The sequence below is a fragment of the Hyla sarda genome, chromosome 9 (assembly GCF_029499605.1).
Source record: "Hyla sarda isolate aHylSar1 chromosome 9, aHylSar1.hap1, whole genome shotgun sequence".
In the NCBI taxonomy this organism is placed as follows: domain Eukaryota; kingdom Metazoa; phylum Chordata; class Amphibia; order Anura; family Hylidae; genus Hyla; species Hyla sarda.
This window is the reverse complement of record NC_079197.1, coordinates 178410235-178429165: the sequence shown is the minus strand read 5'-3', so window position 1 is coordinate 178429165 and position 18931 is coordinate 178410235. Positions and strand designations below refer to the sequence as shown.

Below are 18931 nucleotides of genomic sequence, written 5' to 3'. Positions count from 1 at the left end.
AAACATTGGGTAGAATTGACCAAACCATGGACACCAGTTTCCTGGCATACAAACAGCACACATATCTGCACAAGGTTCATACTGCATAACGTTTTGCGCCCTTTTCCCACTGTAATAATGCACATGGAAATTCTCAACAGAAAATGTAAGAAAGTTCAAGAGAATTTTGACGGCAGAAAATTTGAAAATTATAGGAAAAATCTTTAACATGGACAGACCCCCAAATAATATGGGCACCTAACTATTATTCAATCAGTAACAACCCCAATAATGAAAGAGCATTGCTATAGCAGCTCTGGGTGTGACTGGAGATTACACTATACTGTAATAGCAGAACAGTGACTGCAGCTCTGGGTGTGACTGGAGATTACACTACACTGTAATAGCAGAACAATGACTGCAGCTCTGGGTGTGACTGCAGATTACACTATACTGTAATAGCAGAACAGTGACTGCAGCTCTGGGTGTGACTGCAGATTGCTATATACTGTAATAGTAGAATTGTGACTGCAGCTCTGGGTGTGACTGCAGATTGCTCTACACTGTAATAGTAGAATTGTGACTGCAGCTCTGGGTGTGACTGCAGATTACACTATACTGTAATAGTAGAACAGTGACTGCAGCTCTGGGTGTGACTGGAGATTACACTATACTGTAATAGCAGAACAGTGACTGCAGCTCTGGGTGTGACTGCAGATTGCTATATACTGTAATAGTAGAATTGTGACTGCAGCTCTGGGTGTGACTGCAGATTGCTCTACACTGTAATAGTAGAATTGTGACTGCAGCTCTGGGTGTGACTGCAGATTACACTATACTGTAATAGTAGAACAGTGACTGCAGCTCTGGGTGTGACTGGAGATTACACTATACTGTAATAGCAGAACAGTGACTGCAGCTCTGGGTGTGACTGCAGATTGCTATATACTGTAATAGTAGAATTGTGACTGCAGCTCTGGGTGTGACTGCAGATTGCTCTACACTGTAATAGTAGAATTGTGACTGCAGCTCTGGGTGTGACTGCAGATTACACTATACTGTAATAGTAGAACAGTGACTGCAGATCTGGGTGTGACTGCAGATTGCTCTATTCTCTAATAGCAGAACAGTGACTGCAGCTCTGGGTGTGACTGCAGATTACACTATTCTCTAATAGCAGAACTGTGATTGCAGCTCTGGGTGTGACTGCAGATTACACTATTCTCTAATAGCAGAATTGTGACTGCAGCTCTGGGTGTGACTGCAGATTACACTATTCTCTAATAGCAGAATTGTGATTGCAGCTCTGGGTGTGACTGAAGATTGCTATATACTGTAATAGTAGAATTGTGATTGCAGCTCTGAGTGTGACTGTAGATTACACTATTCTCTAATAGCAGAATTGTGATTGCAGCTCTGGGTGTGACTGCAGATTACACTATTCTCTAATAGCAGAATTGTGATTGCAGCTCTGGGTGTGACTGCAGATTGCTCTAATATTAATGAGTGACGAGATCCCGGAGGAGTCGCTGACATTTTGTTGTGGAAACAGATTGTGAATGTTTATATTAGATTCAGGATCTTCCGCCTCAATGTCGCAGCCTAAATTGTTCCTTTTCCTCCGCGCTGTCAGTCCTGCCGAGAGACAATGCGCCATTTACTGCTTCGGATAAATCCCTCCATATCGAGGTTCCCCAACCTGTGACTCTCCAGATGTTGCTAAACTACAACTCCCAGCATGGCCCTGACAGCTGTACAGGTCGGGGAACGCTGGTCTATTGGGGGAGATTTATCAAAAGCGATGACCAGTTGCCCATAGCAACCAGATAGTTTCATTATTCAGAGGCCTATTTCTAAATGAAAGAAGCGATCTGATTGGTTGCTATGGGCAACTGCTCGACATTTCCTATACACAGAGGTTTTGATAAATTTCCCCCATTGTCCTTAGTTTTCTATAGGCCCTTTTATTTAAAGCAGTGGTCTCAAACTGTGGCCCTCCAGATGTTGCAAAACTACAACTCCCAGCATGCTGGGAGTTGTAGTTTTGAAACATCTGGAGGGCCACAGTTTGAGAGCACTGATTTGGAGGGTACCAACCTTAAACTGATTCTAAGCTCCCGGCGGTGACAGAGTTAAGTTGGTGAACGCTGTCACATCCAGTAAGTTCACGTATGATTGGCGGCCTCTTGATGGACTAATGTTTGCACAGTGTTAATACCGCCGGCTCCCAGACTTCCCGGATCCTTGTCACTATTTTCTATCAAAACATTAATTTCCAGATGCTAAACAATTAGTGGAGATAATCGCTTAGGAGAGACGCACAAAAGGATTTCTTTACAGCCGCGTCTTATATCAGGGATTTCAAAGACTGAAGAGCGCGAACATCGGTGTGAATGACAGAAACGCCACAGAAAACCGGAGGAAGATGGAGGGGCAATCATCATGTAATATACTCCGGAACTCACTATTCTGCTGGTGAGGCCACTGTGTATATACATTACATTACTTATCCTGTACTGATCCTGAGTTATATCCTGTATTATACTCCAGAGCTGTACTCACTATTCTGGTGGTGAGGTCACTGTGTACATACATTACATTACTTATCCTGTACTGATCCTGAGTTATATCCTGTATTATACTCCAGAACTGTACTCACTATTCTGCTGGTGAGGTCACTGTGTACATACATTACATTACTTATCCTGTACTGATCCTGAGTTATATCCTGTATTATACCCCGGAGCTGTACTCATTATTCTGCTGGTGAGGTCACTGTGTACATACATTACTTATCCTGTACTGATCCTGAGTTATATCCTGTCTTATACTCCAGAGCTGTACTCACTATTCTGCTGGTGAGGTCACTGTGTACATACATTAAATTACTTATCCTGTACTGATCCTGAGTTATATCCTGTATTATACTCCAGAGCTGCACTCACTATTCTGCTGGAGAGGTCACTGTGTACATACATTACGTTACTTATCCTGTACTGATCCTGAGTTATATCCTGTATTATACTCCAGAGCTGTACTCACTATTCTGCTGGTGGGGTCACTGTGTACATACATTACATTACTTATCCTGTACTGATCCTGAGTTATATCCTGTATTATACTCCAGAGCTGTACTCACTATTCTGCTGGTGAGGTCACTGTGTACATACATTACATTACTTATCCTGTACTGATCCTGAGTTATATCCTGTATTATACTCCAGAGCTGTACTCACTATTCTGCTGCTGAGGTCACTGTGTACATACATTACTTATCCTGTACTGATCCTGAGTTATATCCTGTATTATACTCCAGAGCTGTACTCACTATTCTGCTGGTGAGGTCACTGTGTATATACATTACATTACTTATCCTGTACTGATCCTGAGTTATATCCTGTATTATACTCCAGAGCTGTACTCACTATTCTGCTGGTGAGGTCACTGTGTACATACATTACATTACTTATCCTGTACTGATCCTGAGTTATATCCTATATTATACTCCAGAGCTGTACTCACTATTCTGCTGGTGAGGTCACTGTGTACATACATTACATTACTTATCCTGTACTGATCCTGAGTTATATCTTGTATTATACTCCAGAGCTGTACTCACTATTCTGATGGTGAGGTCACTGTGTACATACATTACATTACTTATCCTGTACTGATCCTGAGTTATATCTTGTATTATACTCCAGAGCTGTATTCACTATTCTGCTGGTGAGGCCACTGTGTATATACATTACATTTAGGGGGTCATAATGTCATGCCTATTCCTGTCCACTAGAAGCCTCTCTCCGCTGTCAGGCTACTAAATATTATTTCCAGCTTTGTTATACCTGTTTCTAGGAAAGCTGGGTGACACGCTCAACCATCAAGAACGCGACAGAAACTGTTGTGCAAACTAGACAACCCAAAGAGCACCTCTGTGATAAGGGCTGGTGCCGTGCAACCGGACTGCTTCTATTTAAGGGTTAAATGTGCCTTCTTGATACCACAATGCAATATTTCCCAACATGCATTTCTCCAGCTGTTGCAAAACTACATCTCCCGGCATGCCCTGACAGCCGAAGGCTGTCAGGGCATGCTGGGAAATGTAGTTTTGCAACAGCTGATGAAATTCCAGATAGAAAACATTGACATACAGAATTGAGTTTAACCCTTTGCTGTGCATCCTGTACTGTCGTTCACCCCCCCCCCCCCCCTTCCTTCTATATTGGGGGCCTGGATATAGATCTGGCCTAATCCGCAGAACGCTTCTTCACCAGGCGGCCGCTGACGCACGCAAGCTGTGCAGGGAGACCTCAAATCTTTTGCAGACATTAATGTGGAGGAAATGCATGTGATACAATGTCTAACAAGAGGATCAATTCTGTTCTGCAGCCGCTGTTATGGGGGGGGGGGGGGGAGCCTTGTCACCAGCGCGGCCATTGTTCTTACCTTGATAACGGAAGCTCCCACTCTAGACAGAGGGCTGTGCATCTGAGCAGCTGCGGCCATGTTGGCGATAGTATTAAGGTGATTCATTTGATTCATTGCCATGGCGACGGATGCAGGCGGTAAGCTGACTGGAAGGAGGGGGTGGGGCATTACCATGAATGGCAGGTCTAATCCTAAAAAATACAAAAAAAAAGAAAAAAAAGAAGAGAAATCAAATTTTATTTATTATCAGATATTAATATAGAAGACGGCGGCGCAGGTGGCTGGCGACTCCGCATCACGTGAAACAGTCATCCAATGTTAGCGGCAAAAGAAACAAGACAACAGACAGTTGTAGTTCTAAAAGCCTCGTTGGGCTACAGAGAAAGGATCGGGATTGTTGCTGTATGAAGAAGTTGTAACAAATGTAACAAATATTAGAAGATGCAACAAATGTAATAAATATTAGAAGAGGTAACAAATGTAACAAATATTAGAAGATGTAACAAATGTAACAAATATTAGAAGATGCAACAAATGTAACAAATATTAGAAGAGGCAACAAATGTAACAAATATTAGATGTAACAAATGTAACAAATATTAGAAGATACAACAAATGTAACAAATATTAGATGTAACGAATGTAACAAATATTAGATGTATTAAATATAACAAATATTAGAAGATGTAACAAATATTAAATGTAAAAATTTAGCAAATTAGGCTACTTTTACACTACCGTTGCGCCCGGTCAAGAATGTCCATCAAACTCTATTTTTATTTAATTTTTTGGAGTTTGACAGCCGTCATTTTGACAGGGTGCAGTGGGGAACAGCGCGTCCCGATGGACCCCATTATAGTCAATGGGGTCCGTTGGGCGCTGCTGTTTTTCAGCGGGAGTAGCAGGAGAAAAAGACGGTGCAAGCACAAATTTTTTTTGTGCTACAACGGTAGTGTGAAAGTAGCCTTAGAAAGTAGCCTTAGAAAGTAGCCTTAGAAAGTAGCCTAATATATTAGAAGATGTAACAAATGTAACAAGTACTCCCAGTGCAATTCTCAGCCATGTCCGGGGCTCAAGGGGTCTTGTTCAGGAGATTAACCGAAATCTGGGAGTCACCTGCAGAAGTAACATTCCCCATCAAAGAATTCCCCACCCAAAATCAAGACTGCACATGATGACAGCAGGATGGGAGTTGTAGTACTAAAAGTCTCCCTATGCTACAGAGAAAGGATCAGGATTGTTGATGTGTGGAGAAGTAAGAAATGTAACAAGATGTAACAAATAGAACAAGATGGAACGAATGTAACAAAAGCTCCCAGTGCAATTCTCAGCCATGTCAGGGGCTTATGGGGTCAGTATAGGAGATAAACTGAAATCTGGGGGTTCATTGCAGAAGTGAAGTAACATTCTCCATAGATGCAAAATCAAGTCTGAACGCGATGACGGCAGGATGGGAGTTGTAGTTCTAAAAGCCCCTCTGTGCTACAGAGAAAGGATCAGGATTGTTGATGTATCGAGAAGTTGTAACAAATGTAACATGATAGCTTCACCCCGGAAGAAGCTCCAAAGCGAAACGTCAGGTGGTGGAGGCACACGCTCACACCTTGTCCCACTGTGTATTTCTGTATTATATTTCTTGTACTATGGCACTTTACTTTCCTTTTGGATAGCAACCATTGTGACCCTTATATTTGCGGTACACTTTTGGACTTTATGCCACTTATATAGTGTATTGTTTTGTTATGTTAATATTGTGAAATGCTCCAATTTTTATCTACCTCAGTAAGGCTGGGTTCACATCACGTTTTCTCCCATACGGGAGCGCATACGGCAGGGGGGAGCTAAAACCTCGCGCTCCCGTATTGCCTTCGTATTGGCTCCCGTATGTAATTCATTTCAATGAGCCGGCCGGAGTGAAACGTTCGGTCCGGACGGCTCATTTTTGCGCTGTATGCGCTTTTTCACTGGACCTAAAACTGTGGTCAACCATGGCTTGAGGTCCGGTTGTAAAAGCGCATACGGCGCAAAAATGAGCCGACCGGACCGAACGTTTCACTCCGGCCGGCTCATTGAAATGAATTACAATATGAAATGAATTACATACGGGAGCGCATAGAAAGGCATACGGGAGTGCGAGGTTTTAGCTCCCATATGGGAGAAAACGTGATGTGAACCCCGCCTTACTCAGCTGAGATCCTTAAACGTGCAGCCTCCATTTTAGTCGGTCCTCCTGTCACTGGTTTTCTTTTAAAGTGTTTTTAAATGTCTGTATCTTTGAGCATATATGTTGAATAAAATTGACTTTTGTGCTACAATTTGGTCACTATACGCCTATTTTTTGTGGTATTTAAATTGATTAACTGTAAGAAGTAACAAAATGTAAAAAGATGTAAGAAAATGTAAAACTGTAACACAATGTAACAAGATGTAACAAGTGCTCCCAGTGCAATTCTCAGCCATGTCAGTGTCTTTTGGGGTCTGTACAGGAGATGAACTGAAATCTAGGGGTCACCTACAGAAGTGAAGTTACAGTAGAAGCCGAGATGAGACCACAATGCAGCGCAACGGCGTGAATGATTCATTTCTTTATTGATCGTATATGGCGACACATTTTTGAAGGCAGTTTACCTAAGAACTGATGCAGTTATAGGGCCAATGATTGTTCAGGATATGTTCACGTTGAGGAAATTTAATCGCTGAAACCCTCTTTCTGTTTCATGGTAAAATGAAGAAGAATTGGCACTTTGGCGCGGAAATTCATAGTCCCACTGACTTCATGGGGTTTAACGTGCGGATTTCGGTGGAAGAATGGACGCGTCCTTTCTTCCGATAGAATTCAGATCTGCACTGGAAATATCCGTTTGTACAGAGTTGCGCAAATCATATTACAATCAATAAGAGTCTGAATTAAGGCGGTATTGGTGCAGAATTTAACTCTGAATCCGTGTCAAACTCCACCTCAGTGTGAACTAGCCCCTGCAATCAAATAGAAAACTGCGCCATAGGTAAAATCAATGCGGCTTGTGACTGCTTTGTAGCCATGTCATCCACTACGCAAATCTCAGAATTTCAAGGGGCATTCCAACTTCTAGTTTTTAGTTTTATATATATAATCGTGCTCAGGTTGGTGCTAAAAAAAAACCTCTTATATTTATCTTTCTTGCTCTGCAAACACCCCCAGGCAGCTAGAGGGTTAAATGTAAAAGCACCTAGAGGGTTAAATGTAAAAGCACCTAGAGGGTTAAATGTAAAAGCAGCTACAGGGTTAAATGTGTCTTTTCGATACCACAATTCCATATTTCCCAACATGCATTTCTCCAGCCGGTGCAAAACTACCTCTCCCAGCATGCCCTGACAGCCTTCGGCTGTCAGGGCATGCTGGGAGATGTAGTTTTGCAATGGTGGAGAAATGCAGATTAAAATACAGCCACATCCCAAGACACTTTTATAATCCCCTTCTGATATCACGCCCTATACTCCAGTTGCATCCAGAGCTGCATGTACAATTTCTCTATTTGCCCTATTCTCTAGCCACATCCAGAGCTGCATTCACTATTCAGCTGAAACAACATGCCTTACAATCCAGTCTACACTATATTATGCCCTATACTCTAGCGACATCCAGAGCTGCATTTACAATTCTGCTCCTACATCGTGCTCAGTACTCTAATCTCATCCAGAGTTTCAGTCACCATTCTCTTACATACAATTCGTCCTTACACGTCACAGTTTATTTAATTTACTCCAGTCACTTCCAGAGCTGCCTTCATAAGTCCGGTACAGCATCATATCCCATAGTCCATTCACATCCACATTGCTTTTACAGTTCTGCTATTACATCATGTCTTATCCTCCTGTCAGATTCAAAGCTGCTGTAGACATAACAGAACAGCAGAATAGTGAATGCAGCTCTGAGATGACTGGAGGATAATACACAATGTAACAGAAGAATAGTGACTGCAGCTCAGAACGTCATTGGAGAAAAAGATATGATGTAACAGCAGAATAGTGAGTGCAGCTCTGGAGGTGACTTGAGGATAAGACATGATGTAACAGCAGAATAGTGAGTGCAGCTCTGGAGGGGACTAGAGGATAAGACATGATGTAACAGCAGAATAGTGAGTGCAGCTCTGGAGGTGACTTGAGGATAAGAAATGATGTAACAGCAGAATAGTGACTGCAGCTTTGGAGGTGGCTGGAGGACAAGACCTGATATAACAGCAGAATAGTGAGTGCAGCTCTGGAGGTGACTTGAGGATAAGACTTGATGTAACAGCAGAATAGTGAGTGCCGCTCTGGAGGTGACTTGAGGATAAGACATGATGTAACAGCAGAATAGTGAGTGCAGCTCTGGAGGTGACTGGAGGATAAGACATGATGTAACAGCAGAATAGTGAGTGCAGCTCTGGATGTGACTTGAGGATAAGGCCTGATGTAACAGCAGAATAGTGAGTGCCGCTCTGGAGGTGACTTGAGGATAAGACCTGATGTAACAGCAGAATAGTGAGTGCAGCTCTGTAGGTGGCTGAAGGATAAGACCTGATGTAACAGCAGAATAGTGAGTGCTGCTCTGGAGGTGGCTGAAGGATAAGACCTGATGTAACAGCAGAATAGTAAGTGCAGCTTTGGAGGTGGCAGGAGGATAAGACCTGATGTAACAGCAGAATAGTGAGTGCAGCTCTGGAGGTGGCTGGAGGATAAGACCTGATGTAACAGCAGAATAGTGAGTGCAGCTCTGGAGGTGGCTGGAGGATAAGACCTGATGTAACAGCAGAATAGTGAGTGCAGCTCTGGAGGTGGCTGGAGGATAAGACCTGATGTAACAGCAGAATAGTGAGTGCAGCTCTGGAGGTGACTGGAGGATAACACATCAAGTCACTCAAGAGGCCAACAAAATGTCTGAGTAGATGTAAAGTAAATGGTTAAACATTTGTGATGTCACATGACAGACCTGCATAAACATACCTCTGTACTCCTATATTCTGATCTCTGTAGATGGGGATTAGATACGGGCATACCGCGCTCCACTTCACTCCCTATTTTATGGTTCTCATAAATTAACGAATCAATGGCATCTGCCTAATGTTCTGGTCCTGGTGATAATCTAACAATCCGTTCTACAACAATCCAGATGGATTAAGTGTCATCGGAAGACAATTACCGCCCGCCGGTGACATGATGTAAAGGCTTCAGCAGTCCTATGTAAATAACATTTAATCGCTGTATAATGAAAAGCTCTGTTACCATATAATAGACTTTGTGTTCCACTTACCCAAGTCTAATAGATGTCCACTTTCTTTCTAGTAGACTTTCGAATAAAAATTTTCTATAAATCTGCTTGCTGTGAGCAAATGGGAACATTCACCATGACACACAAATCTACCCTGACGCACAACTGATTGTTTGTTACAATGAATCGGTGGCTGATTTTTGCTGCAGCAGTATAAATGTTTTATTAAGCTCACAGAGGACTGTCTAGACCAGTGTTTCCCAACTAGGGAGCTTTCAATTGCTTCCAAAGGCTGTCCGGGCATGCTGGGAGTTGTAGTTTTGCAAAAGCTGGAGACAAACTAGATGTGAAACAATTCTATCCATGATAAGGGTCAGGATACAAAACCAGGAAACAGCGAGGAATACAAACACACAAACAAGCAGGGTCAGGCAAACCAAGGTCAGAACCAGGAGGACTACAAGGTACAAGATAAAAAGGCAAAAGAATAGTCAGGTCAGCCATGCTGGGAGCTGCAGTTTTGCAACAGCTGGAGGCACACTGGTTGGGAAAAACAGGTCAAAACTGATGCACTAAAACAATTCCTCAGCTGTGAGCATCAATCTATCAGGATTGTGTCACAGTCTCAGCTATTCACTAACAGCAAGCAGGTATCTTGCAAAAATTATGACGGACTGAAATATGTTACGGAATTTTTCTTTGGTGACATTTATCTCCGAGCAATTCTGTGAACGCATCTTCTCTCCATGCTGAGATGCATCTCTTAATGTACTCCAGTCACATCCAGAGCTGCAATCACTATCTCAATAGCTTAGCTGTTCTCCCATAATGCAACTACAATCATTTATTCCAGTGTTTCCCAACCAGGGGGCCTCCAGCTGTTGCAAAACTACAACTCCCAGCATGCCCGGACAGCCGTTGGCTGTCCGGGCATGCTGGGAGTTGTAGTTTTGCAACAGCTGGAGGCCCCCTGGTTGGGAAACACTGGTGTATCATTTCCTTTAGGGATACTGACCTGATAGTTTGCTACAATGTATCAGTGTAGAATGATTCTGCAGTCTTGGATACAATTGTATCAAACCCTCTGTTCTGTTATCAGGTTAGCAAGATGGACAACCTGGGACAATGTTGGAAGTTGTAGTTTTGCAACAGCTGGAGACACTCTGGTTTGGGAAACGCTGTTTTAGTGGGTGTCAGCGCTCTAAGGCTGTGTTCTCACGGCGGAATATCCGCAATTCCACACAAATTCACAATTCCATTAGAATTCTGTGCTCGCTAAACACAGAATTCTGCCAAAATTCAAGCCCCATTGAGCTCAATGGGATTCTGTCCGCAATTCTGCAAAATTTATAGACAAGTCTTTGAATTTTGTAGAATTTCCACGGCTGAATTTCCTTTAAAGTATCCTGACCGATCCCAATGAAAAAAAATCGAAAAAAAAAAATTATCCATAAATTCTATTCAAATTCAAGGTTCTAGGACAGTGTTTCCCAACCAAGGTGCCTCCAGCTGTTGCAAAACTACAAATCCCAGCATGCCCAGACAGCCGTTGGCTGTCCGGGCATGCTGGGAGTTGTAGTTCTACAACAGCTGGAGGCACCCTGGTTGGGACCCACTGATTTATTCAGACAGTGAACCAGCAGGGGGTGGGAGGTATCATGTAGGTAAGTGTGTACTGCTCTGCTTATTCTCCTGTATACATACTGTTAGACAGCAGGTGATTTTGCTGGAGAGGACTTAATGGATGTGCACCTCCGAGGCCGGACTGTGCTGACAGAGTGACGTGTCCAAGTGCATGCTGGGAACCGCTGGTCGTGATCGGAGACTGGAGCTTCTCCTTATCCCACGATGATTCGCTTCCCCCTGTAACAATAAGACACCTATAATAAACCCTGACATGATACCTAACATGGCGGAATGTCAGATTATCGGACACTGAACAACCGGTCAATAAATCTCAAGTACTTTATGGGATTGCAGCTTCTTCCCCTAAATGTCTCTGCTTTAAAGAGTTTTTCTATTTATTATTTTTCAAATGAAAAGTTCCACAATGTTTTATTAGATTTAGTGTTTTAATTCCTCACAATGTACATAGCTCGTCCTGCTCTCAGCTGAGAAGTGATACAATTGTATCCAGTCTAGACAATGCTCTGTGAGCTAAACAGCCTTGACTCCAGACTGATACATTGTACATAGCTCGTCCTGCTCTCAGCTGAGAAGTATATACAATTGTATCCAGTCTAGACAATGCTCTGTGAGCTAAACAGCCTTGACTCCAGACTGATACATTGTATATAGCTCGTCCTGCTCTCAGATGAGTAGTATATACAATTGTATCCAGTTTAGACAATGCTCTGTGAGATAAACACCCCGGATTCCAGACTGATACATTGTTCATAGCTCGTTCTGCTCTCAGCTGAGAAGTGATAGAATTGTATCCAGTCTAGACAATGCTCTGTGAGCTAAACATCCTGGACTCCAGACTGATACATTGTACATAGCTTGTCCTGCTCTCAGCTGAGAAGTATATACAATTGTATCCAGTTCAGGCAATGCTCTGTGAGCTAAACACCCTGGACTCCAGACTGATACATTGCACATAGCTAGTCCTGCTCTCAGCTGAGAAGACTGATACACTCTAGCAAGCTCCTGTCTTTGAATATCGGATTATGAAGGTTGCATTGATTTACTTAAGGCAGAGGGTTACTGTAGAAAGAAATTAGAAATATAACAAAAAAAGTGTACAGAGTCCTGCTTGTCCTCAGTGTACAGAGCCCTGCTTGTCCTCAGTGTACAGAGTCCTGCTTGTCCTCAGTGTACAGAGCCCCGCTTGTCCTCAGTGTACAGAGCCCCGCTTGTCCTCAGTGTACAGAGCCCCGCTTGTCCTCAGTGTACAGAGCCCCGCTTGTCCTCAGTGTACAGAGCCCCGCTTGTCCTCAGTGTACAGAGCCCCGCTTGTCCTCAGAGTACATAGCCCCGCTTGTCCTCAGAGTACATAGCCCCGCTTGTCCTCAGTGTACAGAGCCCCGCTTGTCCTCAGTGTACAGAGCCCTGCTTGTCCTCAGTGTACAGAGCCCTGCTTGTCCTCAGTGTACAGAGCCCTGCTGTTCCTCAGTGTACATAGCTCTGCTTGTCCTAAGTGTACAGAGCTCTGCTTGTCCTCAGTATACAGAGCCCTGCTTGTCCTTGCTGCACAGAGCCCCGCTTGTCCTCAGTGTACAGAGCCCTGCTTGTCCTCAGCGTACAGAGCCCTGCTTGTCCTCAGTGTATAGAGCCCTGCTTGTCCTCAGTGTACATAGCCCTGCTGATCCTCAGTGTACATAGCTTTGCTTGTCCTAAGTGTACAGAGCTCTGCTTGTCCTCAGTATACAGAGCCCTGCTTGTCCTCGCTGCACATAGCCCCGCTTGTCCTCAGTGTACAGATCCCCGCTTGTCCTCAGTGTACAGAGCCCTGCTGGTCCTCAGTGTACAGAGCTATGCTTGTCCTCAGTGTACAGATCCCCACTTGTCCTCAATGTAAAAAGCCCTGCTTGTCCTCAGTGTACAGAGTCCTGCTTGTCCTCAGTGTACAGAGCCCTGCTTGTCCTCAGTGTACAGAGCCCTGCTTGTCCTCAGTGTACAGAGCCCCGCTTGTCCTCAGTGTACACAGCTCCGCTTGTCCTCAGTGTACAGAGCTCCGCTTGTCCTCAGTGTACAGAGCCCCGCTTGTCCTCACTGCATAGAGCCCTGCTTATCCTCAGTGTACAGAGCCCTGCTTGTCCTCAGTGTACAGAGCCCTGCTTGTGCTCAGTATACAGAGCCCTGCTTGTGCTCAGTATACAGAGTCCTGCTTGTCCTCAGTGTACAGAGCCCTGCTTGCCCTCAGTGTACAGAGCCCTGCTTGCCCTCCGTGTACAGAGCCCTGCTTGTCCTCCGTGTACAGAGCCCTGCTTGTCCTCCGTGTACAGAGCCCTGCTTGTCCTCAGTGTACAGAGCCCTGCTTGCCCTCAGTGTACAGAGCCCTGCTTGCCCTCAGTGTACAGAGCCCTGCTTGCCCTCAGTGTACAGAGCCCTGCTTGTCCTCAGTGTACAGAGCTCCGCTTGTCCTCAGTGTACAGAGCCCTGCTTGTCCTCAGTGTACAGAGCCGTGCTTGTCCACCCACACTTCCTGTATTAAGACACCTCATGGCTGCAGGCACAGCATTTTTTCACCCAAAAATGTACATATTTTTAAACCAATGTATATTAAAAATAAACATATCATGGTATTTTCTAAATTATATATATATATATATATATATATATATATATATATATATATATAAACACCATAGATAACCATAGATAGAGTAACAATAATAGAGCAATAAACTCCACAACAGATAAAGCATCAATGAATAATTGCAATGGTGTTACCAACATACAACATCGTATTGATACATTATGATATTGAATACAGATATAGAAAACACCAACAGTGTATCAAAACAATTATATAGATGAAACACTATCAGTGTCCCAAAACATATAGGAAGATTTTATACTAAACATCCTGACATGTTTCGGCAGGGTCTGCTTCATCAGGGGACAGAGATGAGAAGTTGGTACAACCAAAAAGTTGAAGTATCGGAGCAAAGATGACAAGCAGGTCACATGATGACATGCTGAGGTGGAAATGACGACTCCAGGAGGGACGGGTCTGACAACATTCCTGTTGACCGTCTCCAATAGCAACCAGCAAAATTGTGAATGAGACGAGAATGGAGTGAACATTGCATGTACTTACCTGATGGAAACTACCATCGCCTTCAGAGAGCAGCGCCATTTATTGGTAAAGTCTCCTTTTTAGAGCAACATCACAGCCGGGACGAGAATGTCACAAAACTGCGACTCTTCGTGGATTTCGAAAGTGAAAAATAAGACGTTTCAAACCAAACAATGTAACGGGAGCTGAACGCTGTAATTTAATGTCCGACCGCACGAACAACGTGTTGGGCTGTCACGCGATGTCTGAAGGCTTTTATCTCCGTGAATTTAGTGGCGAGTATATCACGCCGTTCATGTCCGCGCCCCGAATCCCAGCGGGCGACGTATTTATTTATTTAATATCAGGAAGGGAGACAAATAAAATCTCATTCATCATCTGCTCAGGAACACAAAAGTAAATTTGACTTCACTCAAGTGTTACAGTAAGAGAGTCCGAAAACGCAGACACGGCCGCCATTCCTATCAATCACGTGGCGTCTGGTGCCGAAATCACATCACCTCATAAAGGGAAAACTGAGGATCCTGTAAGATCCCTGATAATTCAGTCATTTAGTCAGACCCCACAGACATGACCGCTACTGAATATATGAGCTTACATAGGACTGCAGGCTGTGCCAACTATATTATCTGTACTCAGAGTTATCACTGTTATCTGTGGTGTTACATAGGACTGCAGGTCACATCTACTACATTATCTGTACTCAGAGAGTTATCACTGTGTTATCTGTGGTGTTACATAGGACTGCAGGTGACATCTATACATTATCTGTACTCAGAGAGTTATCACGGTGTTATCTGTGGTGTTACATAGGACTGCAGGTCACATCTATACATTATCTGTACTCAGAGAGTTATCACTGTTATCTGTGGTGTTACATAGGACTGCAGGTCACATCTACTACATTATCTGTACTCAGAGAGTTATCACTGTTATCTGTGGTGTTACATAGGACTGCAGGTCACATCTACATTATCTGTACTCAGACAGTTATCCCTGTGTCATTTGTGGTGTTACATAGGACTGCAGGTCACATCTACTACATTATCTGTACTCAGAGAGTTATCACTGTGTTATCTGTGGTGTTACATAGGACTGCAGGTCACATCTACTACATTATCTGTACTCAGAGAGTTATCACTGTGTTATCTGTGGTGTTACATAGGACTGCAGGTCACATCTATACATTATCTGTACTCAGACAGTTATCCCTGTGTCATTTGTGGTGTTACATAGGACTGCAGGTCACATCTACTACATTATCTGTACTCAGAGAGTTATCACTGTGTTATCTGTGGTGTTACATAGGACTGCAGGTCACATCTACTACATTATCTGTACTCAGAGAGTTATCACTGTGTTATCTGTGGTGTTACATAGGACTGCAGGTCACATCTATACATGATCTGTACTCAGAGAGTTATCACGGTGTTATCTGTGGTGTTACATAGGACTGCAGGTCACATCTATACATTATCTGTACTCAGAGAGTTATCACTGTTATCTGTGGTGTTACATAGGACTGCAGGTCACATCTACTGCATTATCTGTACTCAGAGAGTTATCACTGTGTTATCTGTGGTGTTACATAGGACTGCAAGTAATGTCACCTATATTATCTGTACTCAGAGAGTTATCACTGTGTTATCTGTGGTGTTACATAGGACTGCAAGTAATGTCACCTATATTATCTGTACATGGTGTTAACAGTGAATGTAGCCTACATTGCACCCTTGTTGCTCACAGAGAAATGTCTCCAGTCGGGAGCCCCCTTTATTAAGTTAATACGCCCTCACAGGACTCCTCTATTGTTAACCTGACCCATGAAATTCCCATTCTTCACTCTAATACCAATATAATCTGCACCTCCCGCACACAGTACAGGGGGTGAGGCTGACCTCCACTGCATCCTATGAAGAACATTACAAGATTCTTTTTTGGGAGAAAACAGTAAAGCGCAAAATTTATTCTGCATCCTGTGATGGGAGGTTTTACAGTATTTGTGGGTTTAGTCCATAAATCAAGGCAAACAAATGAGATGAAGGTGACTCCAGCACCGAGCGCCTGTTATTATCTGTGTTATTGGAGAAACACTATTTACTGTCCATATGTTCTGTGACAGCGGAGATATATGATCCGGACAGGTGCACGGAATATTTAGAAGAGCTTAATAGCCTAGAAGCCTCGTACAGAAGGTACCGGGGGCTCTGCGCATCTCAATATAGAGCGAACAATTAAAATTCAGTGTTCTCTGCAGGATAAAGAGCATTTCTGAAAGTAACAAACAAAGGCGCGGTGAGGAACCCGAACCCTCCGAAAATTACCTACAGAGAGCGGGGGCATAAAAAAGACTTGCAAAGACTGTACAGAGGTGATATACAGGATATAACTCAGGATCAGTACAGGATAAGTAATGTAATGTATGTACACAGTGATCTCACCAGCAGAATAGAAAGTACAGCTCTGGAGTATAATACAGGATATAACTCAGGATCAGTACAGGATAAGTAATGTAATGTATGTACACAGTGATCTCACCAGCAGAATAGTGAGTACAGCTCTGGGGTATAATACAGGATATAACTCAGGATCAGTACAGGATAAGTAATGTAATGTATGTACACAGTGACCTCACCAGCAGAATAGTGAGTACAGCTCTGGAGTATAATACAGGATATAACTCGGGTTCAGTACAGGATCAGTAATGTAATGTATGTACATAGTGACCTCACCAGCAGAATAGTGAGTACAGCTCTGGAGTATAATACAGGATATAACTCGGGGTCAGTACAGGATCAGTAATGTAATGTATGTACACAGTGACCTCACCAGCAGAATAGTGAGTGCAGCTCTGTAGTATAATACAGGATATAACTCGGGATCAGTACAGGATAAGTAATGTAATGTATGTACACTGTGACCTCACCAGCAGAATAGTGAGTGCAGCTCTGTAGTATAATACAGGATATAACTCAGGATCAGTACAGGATAAGTAATGTAATGTATATATACAGTGACCCCACCAGCAGAATAGTGAGTACAGCTCTGGAATATAATACAGGATATAACTCAGGATCAGTACAGGATAAGTAATGTAATGTATGTACACAGTGACCTCACCAGCAGAATAGTCTCCAATACACAGAAACAATTTCTGAAGCTCAATTTGGCTGAAATCACATCTGAGCATGTACAGGCAGTGGACAGGTACAAGACTCACTAACTTCTACGGGGCAGCTCGTGACTACGATCGGGTCATTTTCTGAACGCATTCGACTTTTGACTAAGACTGAAAATCGCGGTCAGACAATCTGAGCTTTAGAAATGGTATCTGTCCATCGGGGGCAGGAATCGTGGTGTGTACCCAGCCTGAGATGTATGTTCACAGTACTTTCTCTTGAAGGCTCAAATAGCCACAATATGATAAGAATACAGCCTAAGGAGATATATTCACAGGGATGAGGCTGTATAGAGAATGTTGTTACATTTCATTTATCTGCTCAGTCTGTACAGCATCAAATGAAGCCACTGTCGCAAATTTCGGATGATTTGGTTTACGAATCCACTATAAGGTGTATGTACAGCAACACTCCTACAGTATGTTCTATATCAGACACTAGAAGGGAACAAGGAATAAAGGAATAAACATCCCTCGACATCCCTATAGAAGTTCTTCACCCATGCGCCATGCTTCTCATACTGCAGATTCTGCGGCTGGAGGCAGCCATGATTTAAAGCAGGTTAAAGTGTCAAACTGGAAAAGAAGTGTTTCCCAACCAGTGTGCCTCCAGCTGCTGCAAAACTACAACTCCCAGCATGTCTGACCTGACTATTCTTTTGCCTGTACCTTGTAGTCATCCTGGTTCTGACCTTGTCTTGCCTGACCCTGCTTGTTTGTCTGTTTGTATTCCTTGTTGTCTTCCTGATTTTGTTCCCTTATCATGTATAGCAGTGTTTCCAAACCGGTGTGCCTCCAGCTGCGGCAAAACTATAACTCCCAGCATGGCTGACCTGACTATTCTTTTGCCTGTACCTTGTAGACCTGCTAGTTCTGACCTTTGCTTGCCTGACCCTGCTTGTTTCTCTGTTTGTATTCCTTGCTGTCTTCCTGATTTTGTTCCCTTATCATGTATAGCAGTGTTTCCCAACCAGTGTGCCTCCAGCTGCGGCAAAAATACAACTCCCAGCATGGCTGACCTGACTATTCTTTTGCCTGTCTTCCTGTAACTTGTATAGAAATAAAGACAAAAAAGACAACCGGGAGGCATCGCCTCGGGTATTACCCTTGGCAGGTGAGGGAACCAAACAGTATGCTGGATGCACACCCAGGACTTAAGTCAGGGTGGCTGCTCACCTTAAAGTGGAAAAATTGCGTATATCACCCCTTGATTGGGGTACCTACCAAATGGAGTTGGATGAGCTGCCAAGCCTGATGGTCACAGGAGCGTATCTACGCCCTGTAGGAACTGGAATACTTGTAAGAAAAAGGACCAATTGATCCAGGCGCTGCTCTATCCAGGTATACACAGGATGCAGGTAAGTATTCTTAA

General features: G+C 43.4%; 1 protein-coding gene and 1 long non-coding RNA gene across 6 annotated transcripts in view; one reads left to right on the top strand and one right to left on the bottom strand.

The window, feature by feature from the left end:
* The window catches only part of DACH2 (dachshund family transcription factor 2), a 446138-nt gene that overhangs the window by 102423 nt on the left and 324784 nt on the right, over nucleotides 1-18931 (bottom strand). For 4 of the 5 annotated variants that reach the window (XM_056538671.1, XM_056538674.1, XM_056538670.1 and 1 more), the window contains exons 4-5: nucleotides 11342-11500; nucleotides 4426-4598 (exon numbers count right to left, since the gene is read on the bottom strand). In XM_056538671.1, coding sequence (XP_056394646.1) covers nucleotides 4426-4598; nucleotides 11342-11500 — 332 coding nt within the window. The remainder of the gene's footprint in view (nucleotides 1-4425; nucleotides 4599-11341; nucleotides 11501-18931) is intronic. The other variant, XM_056538672.1, reaches the window with a different exon arrangement.
* On the top strand, nucleotides 2009-14632 carry LOC130290695 (uncharacterized). Its single transcript, XR_008847667.1, has 3 exons — nucleotides 2009-2138; nucleotides 2320-2454; nucleotides 14186-14632. It is a non-coding gene; the product is annotated as an uncharacterized LOC130290695 (long non-coding RNA).